Source organism: Salvia hispanica, chromosome 6 (assembly GCF_023119035.1).
Source record: "Salvia hispanica cultivar TCC Black 2014 chromosome 6, UniMelb_Shisp_WGS_1.0, whole genome shotgun sequence".
NCBI lineage: Eukaryota > Viridiplantae > Streptophyta > Magnoliopsida > Lamiales > Lamiaceae > Salvia > Salvia hispanica.
In genome coordinates, this window is record NC_062970.1 from 38,034,376 (window position 1) to 38,052,760 (window position 18,385).

General features: G+C 36.6%; 3 protein-coding genes across 12 annotated transcripts; all 3 read right to left on the reverse strand.

Moving 5' to 3' along the window:
- Positions 1-2,392: 2,392 nt before the first annotated feature.
- LOC125192411 (peptidyl-tRNA hydrolase 2, mitochondrial) lies at positions 2,393-5,317 on the reverse strand. Of its 2 annotated transcripts, none has more exons than XM_048089960.1 (9): positions 5,158-5,317; positions 4,865-5,074; positions 4,387-4,447; positions 4,245-4,281; positions 3,907-3,984; positions 3,721-3,793; positions 3,550-3,589; positions 3,009-3,063; positions 2,393-2,703 (listed from the first exon to the last, which is right to left on the reverse strand). In XM_048089960.1, the coding sequence occupies exons 1-8, from the start codon at positions 5,188-5,190 to the stop codon at positions 3,014-3,016; spliced, it is 582 nt and encodes a 193-aa protein (XP_047945917.1). In that variant the 5' UTR covers positions 5,191-5,317; the 3' UTR covers positions 2,393-2,703; positions 3,009-3,013. The 2 variants fall into 2 exon arrangements, with proteins under 2 accessions (XP_047945917.1, XP_047945916.1); XM_048089959.1 differs by having other exon boundaries at positions 4,865-5,077; positions 5,158-5,300.
- Positions 5,318-5,862: 545 nt separating this feature from the next.
- On the reverse strand, positions 5,863-10,790 carry LOC125194080 (protein FAR1-RELATED SEQUENCE 5-like). 9 transcript variants are annotated; one of them, XM_048092097.1, is made up of 9 exons: positions 10,673-10,790; positions 10,297-10,362; positions 8,752-9,552; positions 7,198-8,322; positions 6,946-7,098; positions 6,797-6,856; positions 6,445-6,711; positions 6,256-6,366; positions 5,863-6,125 (listed from the first exon to the last, which is right to left on the reverse strand). In XM_048092097.1, the coding sequence occupies exons 3-7, from the start codon at positions 9,526-9,528 to the stop codon at positions 6,634-6,636; spliced, it is 2,193 nt and encodes a 730-aa protein (XP_047948054.1). In that variant the 5' UTR covers positions 9,529-9,552; positions 10,297-10,362; positions 10,673-10,790; the 3' UTR covers positions 5,863-6,125; positions 6,256-6,366; positions 6,445-6,633. The 9 variants fall into 9 exon arrangements, with proteins under 9 accessions (XP_047948054.1, XP_047948051.1, XP_047948047.1 ...); XM_048092094.1 differs by adding an exon at positions 10,510-10,568 and having other exon boundaries at positions 7,198-9,543; XM_048092090.1 differs by adding an exon at positions 10,510-10,568 and having other exon boundaries at positions 7,198-9,552.
- A 769-nt stretch (positions 10,791-11,559) lies between these two features.
- On the reverse strand, positions 11,560-13,719 carry LOC125191733 (small nuclear ribonucleoprotein-associated protein B'-like). Its single transcript, XM_048089137.1, has 2 exons — positions 12,813-13,719; positions 11,560-11,783 (listed from the first exon to the last, which is right to left on the reverse strand). Exon 1 carries the CDS (start codon positions 13,658-13,660, stop codon positions 12,818-12,820), a length of 843 nt encoding a protein of 280 aa, XP_047945094.1. The 5' UTR covers positions 13,661-13,719; the 3' UTR covers positions 11,560-11,783; positions 12,813-12,817.
- Positions 13,720-18,385: the final 4,666 nt, after the last annotated feature.

The following is an 18,385-nucleotide window of genomic DNA, read 5'->3' on the forward strand; positions in this document are numbered from 1 at the left end:
CCATTGTATATCAGGAGATGCAAAAGCCATATGCAAAGGAAAAAGGAAAGAAATGGAACGATATCATAGAAGCTGCGTTGCTATTAAAACAGGATCTACTTTCTAACAGAAGCTATGAATGGCAACGAGGTCGGATTCTAAGTTCATAAGTTTTCGTGTCAAAGAACAAAGAATAGCTAGATCTTAAGCTTCAAGTGGATCAGTAGGTTCCCATATTATGCAATAAAGAATCCATTACATAAAAATAGTACTACTCCATAAATCAAATAAGCTTCAATCAAAATGTGACCAGTGATGCCTACATTTATTATGTATCAATAGGGACAAGAATTTAAATAAAAATAATAGGAAGCTTGTGGAAAGAACTAAGAGCAGGATATCAAGGGCTCATATGAAAACTCTTACTCAATACTTGAGCGCCGCAAACGACACAGGAAGCCTAACTAATCAGGTGGTAGGCAGGTTGCAGCACATTCCTTCTCCAATAGTAGCAAAAAATGAGAAAAATACAAACAAAAAAGGCAAAGTATATGAAAACTTGATCAACAAAATTTGGATGTCACTTTTGCTATATGCACAAAGGAACAATCCCATAACACAAAAATCAAATAAATTTATCATTTGAGAGTGATCCGTTGCTACGAATCAGCCTCTTGTTTGAAAATAGTCTATGCAGTATCAAGAAAAAGTCAATATTTTATTGGGAAGATAATCACAAAAAGGCAATAGAAAGTACTCCTAGTACACAAGACTATGCAGCACTAAGCCTCATTTGGCATGCATAGAAGATCGTGTGAATTTAGAATTGGTCTGGAATCTTCTCTTCCACATTTTTTTAAATGAATTTTCCTGATACCGGCTAGAGTAACAGAATACTACTTCTTCTAGGAACTATTCTTACGACAACAAACTGCTTAGGCCAAACATCGATCAAGCATCTCAATCACCGAACACGAACTCTAATACAAACACTAATAACTGTCTAGTAACTTAATACTATTGCACAATAAAACCAGAAAAAATGCACAATAGCAGCAAAGGATTTTCAATGGATGAAAAAAGGATAGTGGACTACGGAAAAAACTACAGAATTCTCTTTTATGACATGGAAAGTACATAAAAAGAAGTATTCCAGAAACATTACAAAATCTATCAAACTCCAGGGTTGGCAATGCAGAGCATACCCTGAGACAAAGATCTGCAGCCTTTGGTGTCTATGCCCAGACAGGAGGTTAGTCGAGCCGACGACAAAGCTGAATGGAGAGGTAGCAGAGACTGGAGCATAGCCATTTGTGGCAGTGACCTGAAAAATCCCAATTCAAGAACAAATCACAAACATTTTAAGCCCTAAAAAATCAATCTTTAAAAAATTAAATGAAACATTAACCAATCAAGTGTATCTATCAATGATTCATTCTTAAGAGAAGCCTAACTTAAGTGAAATCAAGTGAAACCTCAGTCATAAATTTCGCAGAGAAGCCTAAAATTAACAAACAACGGTAAGAGCGTATCGATTGTAGAGATAAAGGGCGAAACGAAAACCTAGAAAATGGGGATGGAGAGAGGCGGGCCGATTGGGCGGAGAACATGGGTGTGGTTGAGGGCTTCGAGAATGATGATTTGACGATGAAGCCGGTCCAAGCCACGGAACGGCCACCCCTAGTGTACGACGTGGGGTACCTCTCGATGAAGCCGGCCGACTCAAGGAATTTGCCAACATGCGCCAAGTGGATGCTCATATTCAACTCCAAAAGGATATAATTGAAGAGTTGTGGGCACGGAGGATTGCACGGCGATAGTTTTTTTTCTTTATTATGCATGTAATTTTTTTTTATCTATGTAACTTTTTAAATGCAATTAATGAATTTTCCCGTATATGTGTCGTAAAATTAATCCTGTATTTTAATCGTAATTTTAATTCCGTAAATGTAGTATATTTTGAATTGTTTTTATTGCGGCTGGCCTATGGCTGGCCTAAATCTGATGTGGCAGGTGATTTTTTTAGTGTTGCTGACGTGGCAGGGGAGAGAATGGCTGGCCTAAGCACCATTGCGGATGCTCTTAGGAAGCTTAGCTGCGATTGTACTCTGCGCTGCGTATGTTGGACTGCATGATTTTATTCTCGTAAAATATTAGTAGTAAGTAGGAGTAAAATACATACTAGTGCAATTATTATTTTTTTAAACTAGTGTTAAATCTGCAAAATTAATAGGGCAAAATACCTTACCACAAATTCTAATGCAATTATTATTTTCTTTTTTTTTAGTTAAATTTGTAAATTGTTAGGGTAATATTAAAAAAAATATTGAAGTTTGGATAAATTTTGGTTCACTCTTGCAATTTGAAAAAAATCATCTAGGATGATTAATTACGATTTGTTTACAATCATCTCTTGAAGAATATTGTATTAGTATCCCTGAAAATTATGTGTGGATGATGTGTAAAATAGATGATGTAATTTAGTTAACAAATAAACAAATAAATTTAAAGGCCGCGTCACGAAGGACTCGAACCCGATTCCTTTGGACTCAGGCATTAACCTCTCTACGACTTGGCTAACTTACATACACAACAAATAAACACCTTTGATTTGAACCACGTGGTCGTAGCTATGGTCGCCTTGTCCAAGCCAGCTCTCCTGTGAATCCAATTGCGTCTTCACCGTGTCATTTCTTATCAGTCTAAAATGTAAAATTCATGAACCTACAAGACAACAGTGGTCAGTGGATATCAATGCCGATGAATTAACCAAAATTGTGTATTCATAAAAGGAACAAGGAACTAGATTGTTGCTTAAGAAACGTCAACAATAAATGAAAATATTCTTTTTCGTAGTGGGATCATTGCAAACAAATCCAAAATTGCTTTTTTTAAAATATAAGATTCTGTCATAAACTAAAAAGCCAACAAGAATATCAAGATTGACAACTCTGTACATGGAATCTTTATGGTAGAAACACAGCAGTTAGAAATCAAACTAAGCTACACAGAATAGAAGCACTGCCCACCAATGTCAAAGCAACCGCAGCTTCCCTGTTACAGAGTCCACAGCTGATTTATTCCCTGTTCAATACCCCAAAAAAAGAACTCAGTTATTCTAAACACAACACACACTAACTCCAACATCGTCAATCTTCATCCAGAAACACGTGACTAAACAAAGTGATATCAACATCACTGTAGTTTGTATTCGGAAACCACATTTCTACACCTTCGTATTGAGAAAATCGACTCTCAGACTAGTTCCATGCAAGAGGATCCGCAAAAGCATGAATTCTAGTACTAAGCTAGTTTCTCTGATAAAACATATAAATGGTGGGAGTGATGAGGCCAAATATTTGGTACTAACAAGCTAGAAAATTTTTTCCCAGAAAATATTTTTTCAATGGGAATTTTTTTTTTCAAGCACGTTTCAAGAAAATAAATGCAACTCAACTTCAGAGCTCATAAACTAGAGGATTATAAAGCTCAACAAGTGTTCAATGTCAATTAGAGGCTTTGCTAGCATGTTTGGCATTCAAAAAGAGAAAAATCAAGCAAGAAACGTACCAGGTCCGACTGCAAGGACAGTTTTCGAGCCAGCAGAAACCTGCATAAATAAGGGAAGGGATTTTCATTAAAAAATGCCATGCGACATGTTGGAAGAACGGAATACTACCTGAGTTCGTCCTGCATAATTGATCGATTAAATTGATTGACAAGATAAAAAGGGAATACTACCTGAGTTCGTCCTGCATCAGCAACTGTGAAAGTAGGGAGGCCAATGGTTTCAGCAGCATCCTTTATCTTATTCCTGATACGATCACCACAGCATTAGCAACCAGTTAGCAAATAAATTTATCCCTTATGAGTATGAAGTGAAATGTATCTCAAACAAGACGGTGACTTGTTATCACACAAGATTACATTTCTTGCTGGTTTTTGCACGTAACGACTATCTTGGCTTGGCCGCAGAGCTCCCATTGCCTCAGAAGAGATCTATTGCTGCATTAACCAGGACGTTAGCTCATAAAAGTTATGTATCCCTAATTTCACATCACCATATAAAAAATGGCAATTAAAGTTCATAGTAACTAAGCATACAGATACAGAGGCATGCATCAATTCAGCATAGTTTAACATCCCTTCACCAAGTTATATGAACACAAGCACTACACAAAATCTGTAACTGTCACGGATGAAAGCATCAATTTAACAAATTCAGAAGGGGCATCGGTCACAAAGTAATGAGGTAAGATATGCACCTTTGCACGAGATCTGCATACATGCCAGTAGCAGCATCTGCGGAAGAAGCAATTAATCAGAACAGGGACCACAAATGCAATGAATCACTAACACTCCTAAACCAATAAAAAGAATGATATCCATCTATCTGAAACAGCTTACGAGCACATTGAGAGGCGATTTTTCCGGATCCCATCTTCAGATCTTGCCTAACTACTAAGACCTGCCCAACAAAGTTATGCGTTTCACTAATCTGATCACGGTTATGAATAAAACGAACTCAATTTCCCATTACATCACAGATCATTACCATCCATTCAAATACATAGCTTTAGTTAGATGTGTTCAAAATATTTGAATAATTCATTATCATGCATTCAAAATCTGTTCAAATGTAAAAATCTATGTTACTGAATCATCATAACCAAGATTCTAGTAGTTACCTTTTCTTCACAATCCAAACAACAATAAAATAAAACACATCAATAATAAAAAAAATGACTCTGCATAATCTTTAATTTACCTCACTCACATTTGACAAAATTATTCAAGAGAAACAGTTTAATGAAATGAAGCACTATTCTACACAACAAATTAGGCAGACTAACAAAAACTCAATAAATATTTTTAAAAAGGGGACCATTTTAAGCTCTTCCTCATTGTTGCTAGACGCAATTCTTGGCTGCTGATGATTTTTGCTTATTGGTGAGCTCCCAATTTTCCTGCCACTCGGGCCTTTTGCGGGCTTAGCCAAGTCCAAAAAGAACCCACATATGAAGCCAATAATCAGGCCCGGGATGAAGTTTTCGGGCCTGAAACTCACTCCTAAAACCGCCCTTTTCTGGTGTTTCTGCTGGAGATGATAATTGGTGAAATTCGAGAGCCCAAACAAAATACTTATTGCAGAAGAATATGGAAAGATTGATTTTTTACCTTTTTAGCTGAAGGGTTCCTATACGAACTCATCAGATATGTAATTTTTTGTAGTTTTGATTGTTTTGAAGCTGTGAAGATGAAAATGGTTGCAGGACGGATGAGATAAAATTTGGCCAAGAAGGCTAACTGTAGATACGACGTCGTATCAAATTGCACTAAAAGAAATTACATTAAGTATACCATTATTTATTGATACCGATTTTTGGAACAATATTCATATTTACGAGAGATCTCATTCATACATCCTATGAGTTGTGAATGAATACATAGAGAAATAAAAAAAATGAATACATGCGAAACCCAATTACTATAAGATAGGTTTTCATTAGACACAAGTCAACCAAAAGAATTTCTCACTCGTGCGATAAAGTAATTCATATGTTTATTGACATCGTTTTTTCGCTATTTTTTTTTGTCGAATTTCAATTCACATGTACCTTAACACATGAGATCCTAATTCGAAAATGCCAGACGAACAGACTTCTCATTCCTTGCCTCAGATTTGCCATCAACCGAAATTTCTCCATGTAAATTTGTCGACCTTCACGTTCAGAGCAGACATCTTGATCGATTAACACAAAAACCCTAACAGATGCGGAATTGAAAACCCTAGTCTAAAAACTAAGCTCTGATACCAGTTTGTTGTGACAGAATAGAACAATTGTGTAATCGAGACAAACAGAAACGTAAAGAGACACGAAATTTACGTGGTTCACCAACATTGGCTACATCCACGGGCAAAAACGGAGAACAAATTCTATTCAGAGTGTATTCGGATCATGGCTACAGATTTCGGATAACAGAATTACATGGCTACAGATTTCAGATAACAGAATTACATGGCTACTGATTTCAGATTACATGGCTACAATGCCAGATACCAGACTTCTCCTTCATTGTCTGTCTCTTTTTGCAATTAGCGGCGCCCACAACCCTTGCTACTTCAGCAAAGATCGCATGTTGATCTGCCATGGACCGAAACACAACAAAACAAACACCTCCCATGTTATAAAAGGAGGATATGTAACTACACTTTGAGAATCATAGTTTCACTATCACAACCTAGATCTGATTCAAGTGCAATTTAGTACTTACCGCCAGTCATCAATTGTACAACTGCGTGGACAGTGAGAAAAACACCATCACATAAGTTAAATCAGCATTGAGGTCCGGTGCCTTCCCCAATATCCGCTCAGTCAATCTACTCTGTATCATCAGAAATAGAAACACTCAGGCTTTAAAATGCAAAAGAAGGAACATAGGACAAAAGTCTGAACAACACACCCAGTTAGTAGAGGCAAGCTCCTTGATAACGCATTTCCTTCTCAAACTCCTCTTAGCAGTATATCTCGTTTCGTGGCCCATGCCTCACTAGGGGAAGACTGGCTCGATCTCAAGTATCAGTACAGAATACTAAACTATGTACATAACAATACACTGAATCCTTCTACGGCATACTTCCCAATATATATCCTAAACACCAGTAGCTCTGTATCTATGATTATAATGCATGAATGAAGATGGATGTAGGTGCTGGCTGTCATCCATGACCTACGCATGGATCAGGAGAAGCAAATATTGTCAATAAAGCATCATTTCCGTTAGAATAAAAGTTCGATATAGCAACAATGCCTACCTGCTTCAATTGATTACCATTTGACACAGGATCCTGAAACTGGCTATGAATCAATGACTCCTGGATGAAAAGAAGTACACAGCAGATTAGTGAAAGCATATATCAAGAGTTTGCAATAGATTTTTGATGGTAGGCGTAAAAGTACTTACTTGAAGGAGTTGAGAATGACTGGGAGAATGATGTTGGCCAGTGAAAAAACTTGAAGGTTCGTACATGTTAGGGTTGACTTGCTGGTTAATGGTTAAATTAGATGCTTGATACATATTCTGCACCATATGACTGGATTCAATGGTATATAAGCCCTTCAATAGAGATAAAATACACAGTAAAACATCTGGGTTTAATCAGAAAGGCACAGAAAACAGCCAACCAGGAAGTCTCTCAAAATGTAACCAATATACCTGTGTAAGTGGACTCAGTGAAGGCGCAGGAATTGGAGGAGAAATATATGTGGGAGGAGCACAAGTTACGGATACAAGTGTTTCAGGTGGAGAAGGGCGAATATTTATACTGCCACTCACACCAGGGATTTGTTCACCACAGTGATTCAGTTGATCTTTATCAGGTACTATACTTTCTGCTTCAGTGGTTCCTTTCATCACATCAAGATCCTGATTCTCAAAGTCATTTCTATCAAGACCAACACCAGCTAGTCCATTGTCTGAAGCACAAGGACCTTTAGCTTCCTCAAAAGTTTTAAAATTCAGGATTCTTTCGATTCCTCGCGTGACTTCATCAAGTTGCCTTGAAGCATATTCAAAAGCTGGGTCAGATTCAGCAGCCCTGGCAGATATTTGCATTATATTACGACAGAGGTCTTTGTAACGAGTGGCAATAATCTTTCTGTTGTCATCACCTACACAGATATGACTTTCTCCAATTGGCAAAATCCTTGCATCTTTTGCCCATCTCTTTAAGATATAATAATGCGGAACAACCTTTATATTTTGATGATCAAGGACTTTTAGAGCATGGCTGCACAAAAACCCAACATGCTCAAACTTCATGCAGTTGCAAGAAACAGTGCCATCAAAAGAATTATATGCGACCAAGAAGTCTCTGGACTTTCCATATGTTTTGGCTTTGTAATCGGTTCTTGTATCACGCTCACCGCACTTATCAATAATGACGTTTAAACATTTCTCATATTCTCTCTGAAATACTTCAAAAGCCTTCGGTGTATAAGTCTCACTAGGATGCTTAAGTAAGATTGCATTAGCCATTAAAACTGGAGCATGTCTTCCCATGTCAAGGGTTGATTCTAGTTCTCTGTACCTTTGTTCATTGACCACATTCTCGAAATGTTTGAAAAACTGAAGAACGTCAATATCCGACCCTAAGCAGCTTCTGAGTTTATCAGACAAAATCTCCACCAGATGTGTGCCATGTCTCTCAACAAAGAAAGTATTTCTATCATATGCTACAGCCCATTTCTCTTTCTCTCTATACATCCATCTCAACCATGCATTATTACTCAAGCAATGTCTCTCCAACATAGAGTCCCATGCTTGGATGAAATCTTCCTCCTGCCAATGACCAAAGATACAACTTCTAAGATCAATCAAAAAAGAATCATATTCCTTAACCACATGGCGAAGATGTTTAAGGGCAATCAGATACATCTGCCAGGCACAGATACAGTGGCTTGTTTCTGGTAAAACTGCATGAATAGCTTGAACAACCGTTGCATCCTGATCTGACAGAATGAACTTAGGCTTCTTACCAGACATCGCTTGCACAAAAGTTTGAACAAGCCACTTGAAGGAGTCAACACTGTCATCATATAAGAAGGCAGCACCAAAAATTACAACTTGCCTATGATTATTTAGTCCAACAAACTGAACAAGAGGACGAAAACTTTTGTTTCTTGTGCATGACGTATCCAGACATACAACATCCCCAAAATGACCATACTCTGTGATCATATTGTCATCAGCCCAAAATATATTGCTAACCTTATCATCAAGGTCGAGTTGTAATGAGTAAAAGAATGAAGGGTTTACAAAATGCTGTCTCTGGAAATAATACATCAAGCGTGCAGCATCTCCTTCTTTCATATCTCTTGTTCGCCTGGAGCTCAAGAAAACATCATCTTCTATCTGAAGGTCATCGAAATTTTCTGGAGGGCAAAACCGTATACCTAACATCTGAAATGACAGCTTTGATTGAATCTCTGAGTTCTTCGATGAGTCAGTTTCAGGAACCTCAGTATAGTCCTCTTTACCTGATGGGGATTCCAGTAACCTCTCAGCTTTAGTCAGATTCACATCATCGTGATTGTGCTCTGCTTCAAACTGAGTAACAATGTATTTTCCATCAGTTTGCCGAGTTACTACCATGTAAGCCAAACAACCTGTTCTTGTTTCCTTGCGATGTTTCTTCACATTAATATCTCTCTTGTCTTTCTTCCGGTGACCTTGTCTGGAACAGGTAAACTTTCTGGACATCACCCGTCCATGGACTTTGCTCCTATTGACCCAGTCTTTTCTTACACTGAACCCAACCAACTCAGCATACTTATGATAAAATCTATATGCTTGCTCATCAGAATCAAACTCAGTGCCCAGTTTTAGTACATCATGTTTCAAAGAACGACGAGAACGAACTCCTTTGACATTGGATGATTTTGGGCTACGACAATCATGCTCCACATTCAAGTCCAAATTATTTGACATTCTGACATCTACATCATTCTCGTGATTCTGAACTTCCTCTCCCTCATTTACATCCATGGCCCTTCCTTCAAACTGCAAAGGCTAGCATGGACAATAAATTTTGTAAGTTTTTTTTTAATGAAAAAGCTCCCTATTAGTAATAAATTAGTAATTCCTATTATTTCCTCTTGCCCCACTTCCCCTATCTTTCGTTCGAAAAGAAAAGGATGAAAATCATGAATTCAAAGCAAGGCCCAAATCATGCAGTAGTAGTAGTAGTAGTAGTAGTAGTAGTAGGTGAGACTTACGTAATAAGTGAGACTTACTTAGGGAAGGACACCTTTATTGTATTAAGAATTTTGTTTTGAAGGCAAACAACCTCATAATAAAATCTAAAAGTCACAATTATAGACACACTATGCTTTCTAAAACATGTGAAGTGACTGACTCTAAGTAACAAATATGTATGTTTCCATTTAAGAGCTTTAGATAAAATTAGAACAGTGGAGGTAGTGAAGGAAGACTCATTGAACATTTATTGTCTTTTGGTTTATTATCTGCTATGGATTTAGAGTGGTAAGGCTGCAGATGTAAGTATCTTCTAAGTATAAAATATTCTATTATGAAATAGAAAAGCTGCGGGTATAATTTAATCATAAGTAGATCATCAAGTATAACACATAGCAAGATCAGAACTGATTGCACAACTACAGATTTCATAAAATTCTGCCAGAAAGTGGGCTGGACATATTACAGACCAGAAAGTCCATTAAGCACATGAATTAGGCTTTGCTAATTTTATGACTACCTTTTTTGTATCTTAGTTTCATAATTTCAGCTTTGTACCTGTGCAAAAATCCGTTTTTCAGTCAGCCTTTTGTGATGTTCTTCACTTTTTTATTCTCTCTTTTCCTGGTAATGAAAATTAAAAATTGTTAGAAAATATTTGTATAGCAAGGATCATTCTCTAGCACTAAAGGTATATAATGTCTATTTTTAGCATTTTGACATGCTGAAGATTATTAGATGAGTACAGTTGTAGTTTGAACAATTTTATACCGGGTTTGTTGTTCTTTCGATTTGCACTTTGTGGTTTTTCAGATTCCATTGTTAATCTTCTGAAATTAGTGAAGAAAAGCTTAAAAAAAGATTGAGCATGTCGATCCAAATTGAATCAGTAGAAATCTGCGAATTATATGCCTACAGCTGAAGAAGTTTTTACCTTTTTCGGCCGATTTCATCCCGCAGTGAAATTCGGCAGATCTGTTCTAGGGTTTCAGGTTCTCCCTCGGTCGGTCTCTTTGAGACGCGTAGGTGCTGGATTTTGGTCGATCTGTAGATTTTCAGTAAGCCTAGTCTTTAATTAACTTTTTTTAATTATATAAAAATTGGGCCTGGCGCTTCTTTTAGCTGTTGGGCTCAGATTTATATTTTTGGGCCCAATGAAGAATAATGTAATTGGGCAAGTTTATATTTAGTTTTAGGGATAATGGCACTTAATTCGTGACACTTTAAAAAAGTTGAATTTTTTTCCCACAGAATTTTAAAATTGGCAAACAATATCACGAAATTTAAAGTTTTCACCCGGCCGAAGCACCATCTAGTCGGGTTGCTCAATTGAAGAAATATTGTGAATTCGATGGTATGCATACTACTAGGACAGGTAACCCAATAGGAAATCGTCGAGTTGCACCCCTTTTTGCGCAATCATTTCCATAATAGTAATAATAAAAAAAAAAAAGCAATAGCACACTCTAAAATTGAGAACCATCGTTTATGTATGAACTCTGTAAGAGCAATTGTGATAACAATATTTAGAAAAAATAGGACTCCCTTTTTTCCTCTTTCCCTTATCAGGCTTCAATGCGTGTCTACAATTACAGACCAAATATATGACAATTGATTTGTTCTTTTCAATATTTGAAAATCAAATACCAACCTCCTAAACTGAAATTTCAGCTGAACTTTATTGATAAAAACAAGATGCAGATAACAGAAAAATACCCCCAGGAAACACCAACCATAGAAATGATCAAACTAAACATGAATCAACTGAAAGGCCACAAAAGCAAACATGTAAAGGAGTGAAGACAAATCAAATCAAACATGTGCTGTAAATGAGTGAAGAGGGAAGACAAAAAATGTCTCATACTCATACTCATACTCATATCTTGAGAAATTGAAGAGGCTAAAGAATTCAGACAGAATATATATTCACCACCATCATATATTTGTAACAAACTGACAAAATGAATCCTAGTTACCAGTACAAAAGGCCCAAAGATTGAACTACAAATCCTCCAGTAGCTTTTTTAACGAGGTAACCTGCACACCTGTCAAACAACCAAAGATTGAGGAACTCGTGGAGCAACATAAGACATGTTTTGAGACAATGAATCAGAGACATCAATTTCTACTTAATTGCCTGATCAAAATAAAATTAGTATGCAAGAATGTACTACAAAAAAATTTGGATTAAGTAACAAATATATGCAGATATGCCTCATAAGTTAGGGCAAGATATATGGCAAATCTTGATTTTTACATTGACAGCAGAATGTGGTGAGGCAGGAGAAAGTAAGATATAGGGCAAATCTTGATGTTAGGGCAAGTTAAAGGGAAAATCTTGATGTTAGGGGAAGTTATGGATCAAAATCTCAAAGTCTCGAACTGACTAGAGTAGATCTCAATAGTAACACTAATTACTAACTGATAATGAACTTGATCTATTGAGATATGAAACTTTATAAGTTAAAACAGATCATGTTTAAATCTAAGAGTAACATGAACTTTTCTCTATATTACATTTATGAGTGTTAGTACAGCAAAATCGCATCTAACTTAAATTAAATCTTAGACAAATGGACCATGTTTTGATCTGACAGCTTCTTCTACAAGTAGTAACTAGTAATACAAAGTAGCCATTTATATAAGGCAATATATTCATTATTCATGACAAGGTCTCTGCAGTTTAATTCATCCCTATACTGATATACCAAGACTATACAGTTAAAAGACATTAACAAGTGCCTCTAATCCATCATACAACTCAACTACTACATACTTCCAAAACCACACACATTGCACACGTTGATTAACATTAATAATGGCTTATGTTGTAGATTAAAATTCTATCGATTCTACAGTCAGCAGCTTTCAATGCAACACCAAATAGTAAGAAAATTCCAGTCAGCAGCTTTCCCTAGTAGAATAGATGTGTCGTCCACATAAACTTGAAAGGCTCAAACCCCAATCAGGGCTCACTGATGTACAATTAGGACTTATCAATCCTTATTAATGACAATCATAACCTAATAACAGTGCATGCACCTCAAATTGAAAAATCTAAGATAAGAAATCACCTTGATTACTGCTGTTGATTCTGAGGGGCGTTGGGCGGCGGCATTCCCGGTCTAGGTGGACCAAACATCTGCACTTGTCCACCCGGAGGTGGCGGAGGAGCCATACCAGGCCTCGGCGGCTGCTGCCCAGGCGGCAGACCACCAGGCATTCCAGGCCTCGGTGGGCCACCAGGAGGCGGCGGACCCCTCATCATCTGAGGCGGCGGCATCATCTGCGGCCTCTGTCCATACTGAGGCGGAGGACCGAACCCAGCCGGCGGTGGACCACCAGGCCTGAACTGCGGCGGAGGCGGCATCGGCATCCCTGGCCTCGGCGGGAACCCTCCCTGCGGAGGCGCAACAGACGGCGGTCTAACCACCGGCGGCTGCTGCGGGTACGGCATTGGGGGAACGGAAATCTGCGGCGGCCGCGATATCTGCGGCTGCATCATGCCGGGAGCCGGCCCGCCCACGCCGCGGACGGGGCCGGCCAGACCGGGCTGCGCCTGGGAGAGCGGGCCGGTGACGACGCCGCGGCCGGCGGCGCGTCCGATTCCAGGGCCAGGGACCGCAGTGGCGGATGCGGTTTTGAGGCGGGAGTCGTCGGGGGGCGGAGGGCCCTCGACGGTGAGGGAGATGACCTCCTCGCCGCGGAGGAGGACGAGGCCGAGGGTGCGGCGGTCCTCGCGCTCCTCCTTGGAGCCTTTAGTCGGCGGCAGCTTGCGGAACTCCTCGCAGTCGCCGAGGACGAGATTCATGTGGCGGTCGAACGCCATGAATTTTCCGATGAGCTGGCGACCGTCCTGAATTGTCACCCGCATTCGGTAGTTGATGTACTGCAGCATCTTCGAGCTCTTCGACATCGACATTTTCGCCGGCGGGGGGAAATGCAGCCTCTCAGTCTCTCTAGGGTTTTGTGTGTGTGAGAAAAATGGGGGAAAGGGTTTTATGAATTTGGTCGGTGGAATTGGGGGGTTTATGGATTAGTCAATAATGCAGGGGTATATGGGAAAATAATATTCAAGTTAATGAAATTAACTTTTCTCGTAACTTACCAGCATAAATTTCTTAAGTAATTGGATATTAATTCACCAACGCGGTAGGATCAGAGTAAAAATTCCATGGTACCATGGCATAATAATTTGGTGTGCTTCACTATTAATTTCTTGATAAATGGAACTAAAAGGGCCCACCCACATCAATTGGAATTAAATATAGCAAATTGATGACAAAAAATAGACACATCCATTAAATAATTTTATGAAAAGTGGCATAATATTAAATTTGGAAATTACCACATAATTAATTGGATTGTCATATACTACTACAAAATATATATATATATATATAATATAAGGAGATAGATCAAAATAAGAATGCATTTAAACCCAAAAATGCAGCTCAAATCTTGGCTCTAGGATTAGATGATCTAAGGGTCAATAATTAACCCAAAACACGAAAGGTCATAATTAAGTAGTTTTAGGTCATATTATAATATTTGAGTTTATGTCATGTTAAGATCATTTTAGGTCATGCTTACAAAGCATGACCTAATAATAAACTAACTATGACCTAAAAATGCTCTACGTATGACCGTGTTCTGCGTTTCTGTATTTAAATCTGGTCTTCATAGATCAAAACCCATAATATATAGTCTCATTATCCACAAACCCACTCTTAAAGATCGAACTACCGAACCATACCAAATTAGGGCTTCTAGATCTAGTTTTTTATGGATGATATTCACAAATTTATAAATTATTTTCGCCTTCATCACCAGTCTATTTTAATTCATCCGAAGGTAAATAAGTCATACTAACACGTTACGAAGATTTAACTTCATTCCATAATATATTACTTCATTCCAGTAGGTTTTTACTTCATTCCAATAGGATTATTACTTCATTACAGTACGTAAATGCAGTTTCGCCGTCGCGTGCCGTTCTTTCTCTCTACAATATCTATCACCACTGCTACGACGCTGATATGGTGTAATAAACACATGAAATAATATAATAAATTATTTGAATGAAGTATGTGTAGAAGCATTTGAAGTCCTACTGGAATGAAGTAATAACGTTTCTGAATGAAGTAATAAACCCACTTGAATAAATTGCATTTTTTAATGTGAATAAAGTAAAAACTCATGTCAATGAATTCGAATGAAGCATATGTTGAATCATTTCAAAACCTACTTGAAGCAAGTAAAAACATGTTGTAGTTTCAAGGTATTACGTACAGAATGAAGTAATAAACCTATACAATGAAGTAAAATTAGCTTGTAATGAAGAGCGAAAAAAATTTACACAACAACACATCTCATCAAAAAACTAGATCTAATGGCCTAGATTTGGTCTCATCAAAAAAATTTACACAACAGCACATCTCATCAAAAAACTATATATATATATATAGAGAGAGTTGTGATCAATGTCGAACCAATTTTAAAGACCGAACTAGAGACCAAATCTGGGCCATTAGATCTAGTTTTTTTTATGAGATGTGCTGCTGTGAAAATTTTTTCTGCTTCATTACTAGCCCATTTTACTTCATTGTATAAGTTTATTACTTCATTTTGTACCTAATACCTTGAAACTACAACATGTTTTTACTTGCTTCCAGTAGGTTTTGAAATGATTCAACATATGTTTCATTTAAATTCATTGATGTGGGTTTTTGCTTGATTAACATTTAAAAATGCAATTTATTCAAGTGAGTTTATTACTTCATTTAGGAACATTATTACTTCATTGGATAAGATTTTTACTTCATTCCAGTAGGACTTCAAATGCTTCTACACATACTTCATTCCAATAATTTATTACATTATTCCATGTGTTTATTAAACCAATATTAGCGCCATGGCGGTGGTGATAGATATTGTAGAGAGAAAGAACGGCACGCGACGGCGAAACCACATTTACGTACTGGAATGAAGTAAAAACCTACTAGAATGAAGTAAAAACCTACTAGAATGAAGTAATATATTCTGGAACAAAGTTAAATCTTCATAACATGTTAGTATGACTTATTTACCTTCGGATGAATTAAAATAGGCTCGTGATGAAGACGAAAATAATTTATAAATTTATGTATCTTATCCATAAAAAACTAGATCTAAAAGCCCTAATTTGGTAGGGTTCGGTGGTTCGGTCTTTAAGAGTGGATTTGTGGATAATGAGACTCTCTATATATATAGGGATGTATTCAAATACTTTTCATATCTTTTGTCCTTTTTCCTTCTTAATCCTAGCCCCACGATTTTGTCATCTGACGGTTAGATTAATGCCACGTGTCATTTAATAATGCACATTTTCATTTAAATAATGCACAACGGCTAATAATGCAAACTAATAATGCACATTTTCATTCTAATAATGCACATCGGCTAATAATGCAACATTATAGACTAATAATGCATTGATCACAACCATCCAATTCAAGAATCCAAGGGCTGAGATTAAGAAGGAAATAGGACACTTAGGGTGAAAAGGAGCCTAACGCACCTCTATATATATATATAGGGTCTTGTATATAAAGGGTCTTGTTAGGATGAGATTTTTTAGCATAATTGAGAAATGAGATGCAATCTCAGCCACTAATTCACAAGATTAACTTAATGTCAACAACTATCACATTATGTCAACACGGGGTATAATTGTCTTTTCTTTAAATTGTATTTGAAATCATTTTCTAAAATCCTCTCTAAAACTGTAGCTGCAAAGTTTTCAAATCTTCAACATTCAAATCTTCAAATCTTCAAGATTCAAATCTTCAAATCTTCAACATTCAAATCTTCAAATCTTCAACATTCAAATCTTCAAATTTTCAACATTCAAATCTTCAAATCTCTTCAACATTCAAATCTTCAAATCTTCAACATTCAAATATTCAAATCTCTTCAACATTCAAATCTTCAAATCTTCAACATTCAAACATTCAAAACTTCAACATTCGAATTTTCAAATCTCTTCAACATTCAACTCTTCAAATCTTAAGTCTTCAACATTCAAATCTTCAAATCTTCAAATCTCTTCAACATTCAAATCTTCAAATCTTCAAATTCACATATCAATACCGAGAATATCGAATGTCAACAACCGTATTAAAATGTCAACAACTAAAAAATAACACTTACAATTCACATATCAATACTGAGAATATCGAATGTCAACAACTCGTATTAAAATGTCAACAACTAACAAATAACATTTACAATTCACATATCAATACCGATAATATTGAATGTCAATATCGAGAATATCGAATGTCAACAACTCGTATTAAAATGTCAACAACTAACAAATAATACTTATAATTCACATATAAATATCGAGAATATCGAATGTCAACAACTCGTATTAAAATGTCAATAACTAAAAAATAACACTTATAATTCACATATCAATACCGAGAATATCGAATGTCAACAACTCGTATTAAAATGTCAACAGCCAACAAATAACACTTACAATTCACATATCAATACCGAGAATATCGAATGTCAACAACTCGTATTAAAATGTCAACAACTAATAAATAATACTTACAATTCACATATCAATACCGAAAATATCGAATGTCAACAACTCTTATTAAAATGTCAACAACTAAAAAATAACACTTATAGTTTGTCAACAACATAAAGAATGTCAAGAGTTTGAGATGCAATCTCAGCCACTTGTTCACAATTTTCGCACAATGTCAACATCGTGTAGTTTATGTCAACTAAGGGGTATTATCGTCAATAGCATGCACATTAAATGTTAATAGCCTGCATCAAATGTCAACAACTTATAGTTGACATTAAATGTGTATAGTTGACATGAATTGTATATGTAGTTGACATTATATGTGTGTAGTTGACATGAATTATATATATAGTTGACATGGATTGTACACATAGTTGACATTATATATGTGTAGTTGACATGAATTATAAATATAATTGACATTATATGTGTGTAATTGACATTAATTGTATGTGTAGTTGACAAAGATTATATATGTAGTTGGCATTATATATGCGTAGTTGACATTAAAAAAGGAGATAGCTAAATCTTGAATCTTGATTTTATATGACGAGATAAACCATACGATAAACAGGGCGAGGTATCATTTAAAGCCATACATATCATGAGCTCGGTTGGAATGGCAACGAATGTTTCCCGAAACACATAAATAATCTCCAATTTCATTATGATTCGCACATCCTGCAAAACTCATAATGCAAATTCCTAACAATGGTATTGAATTTTCATATTAATAAAAACACAAACAAAGAGAGAGACTATTGTGACAATTCTACAAACAGTTTGGCTACACGTTGAGGCAAACTAATGAAAAACTGAAACGCAGATCTGATAGTAGGAGTCGATCTCTGCGGAGTACAAAAGAGAGTGAAGAAAATTTAAAATTGAATCGGAATGAATCAAATCAAATAAAAAATAAACAAAGAAAACGAATCCGCCTAGCTCACAGGTTCAATACGATCGGCGATTGATTCGATACGATCGGCGATTGCTATCACAGATTTCAGATAGCGCAGATCAGAATGATAAGATCAAATCGATCAACCCCAGCAACGAAGCAAA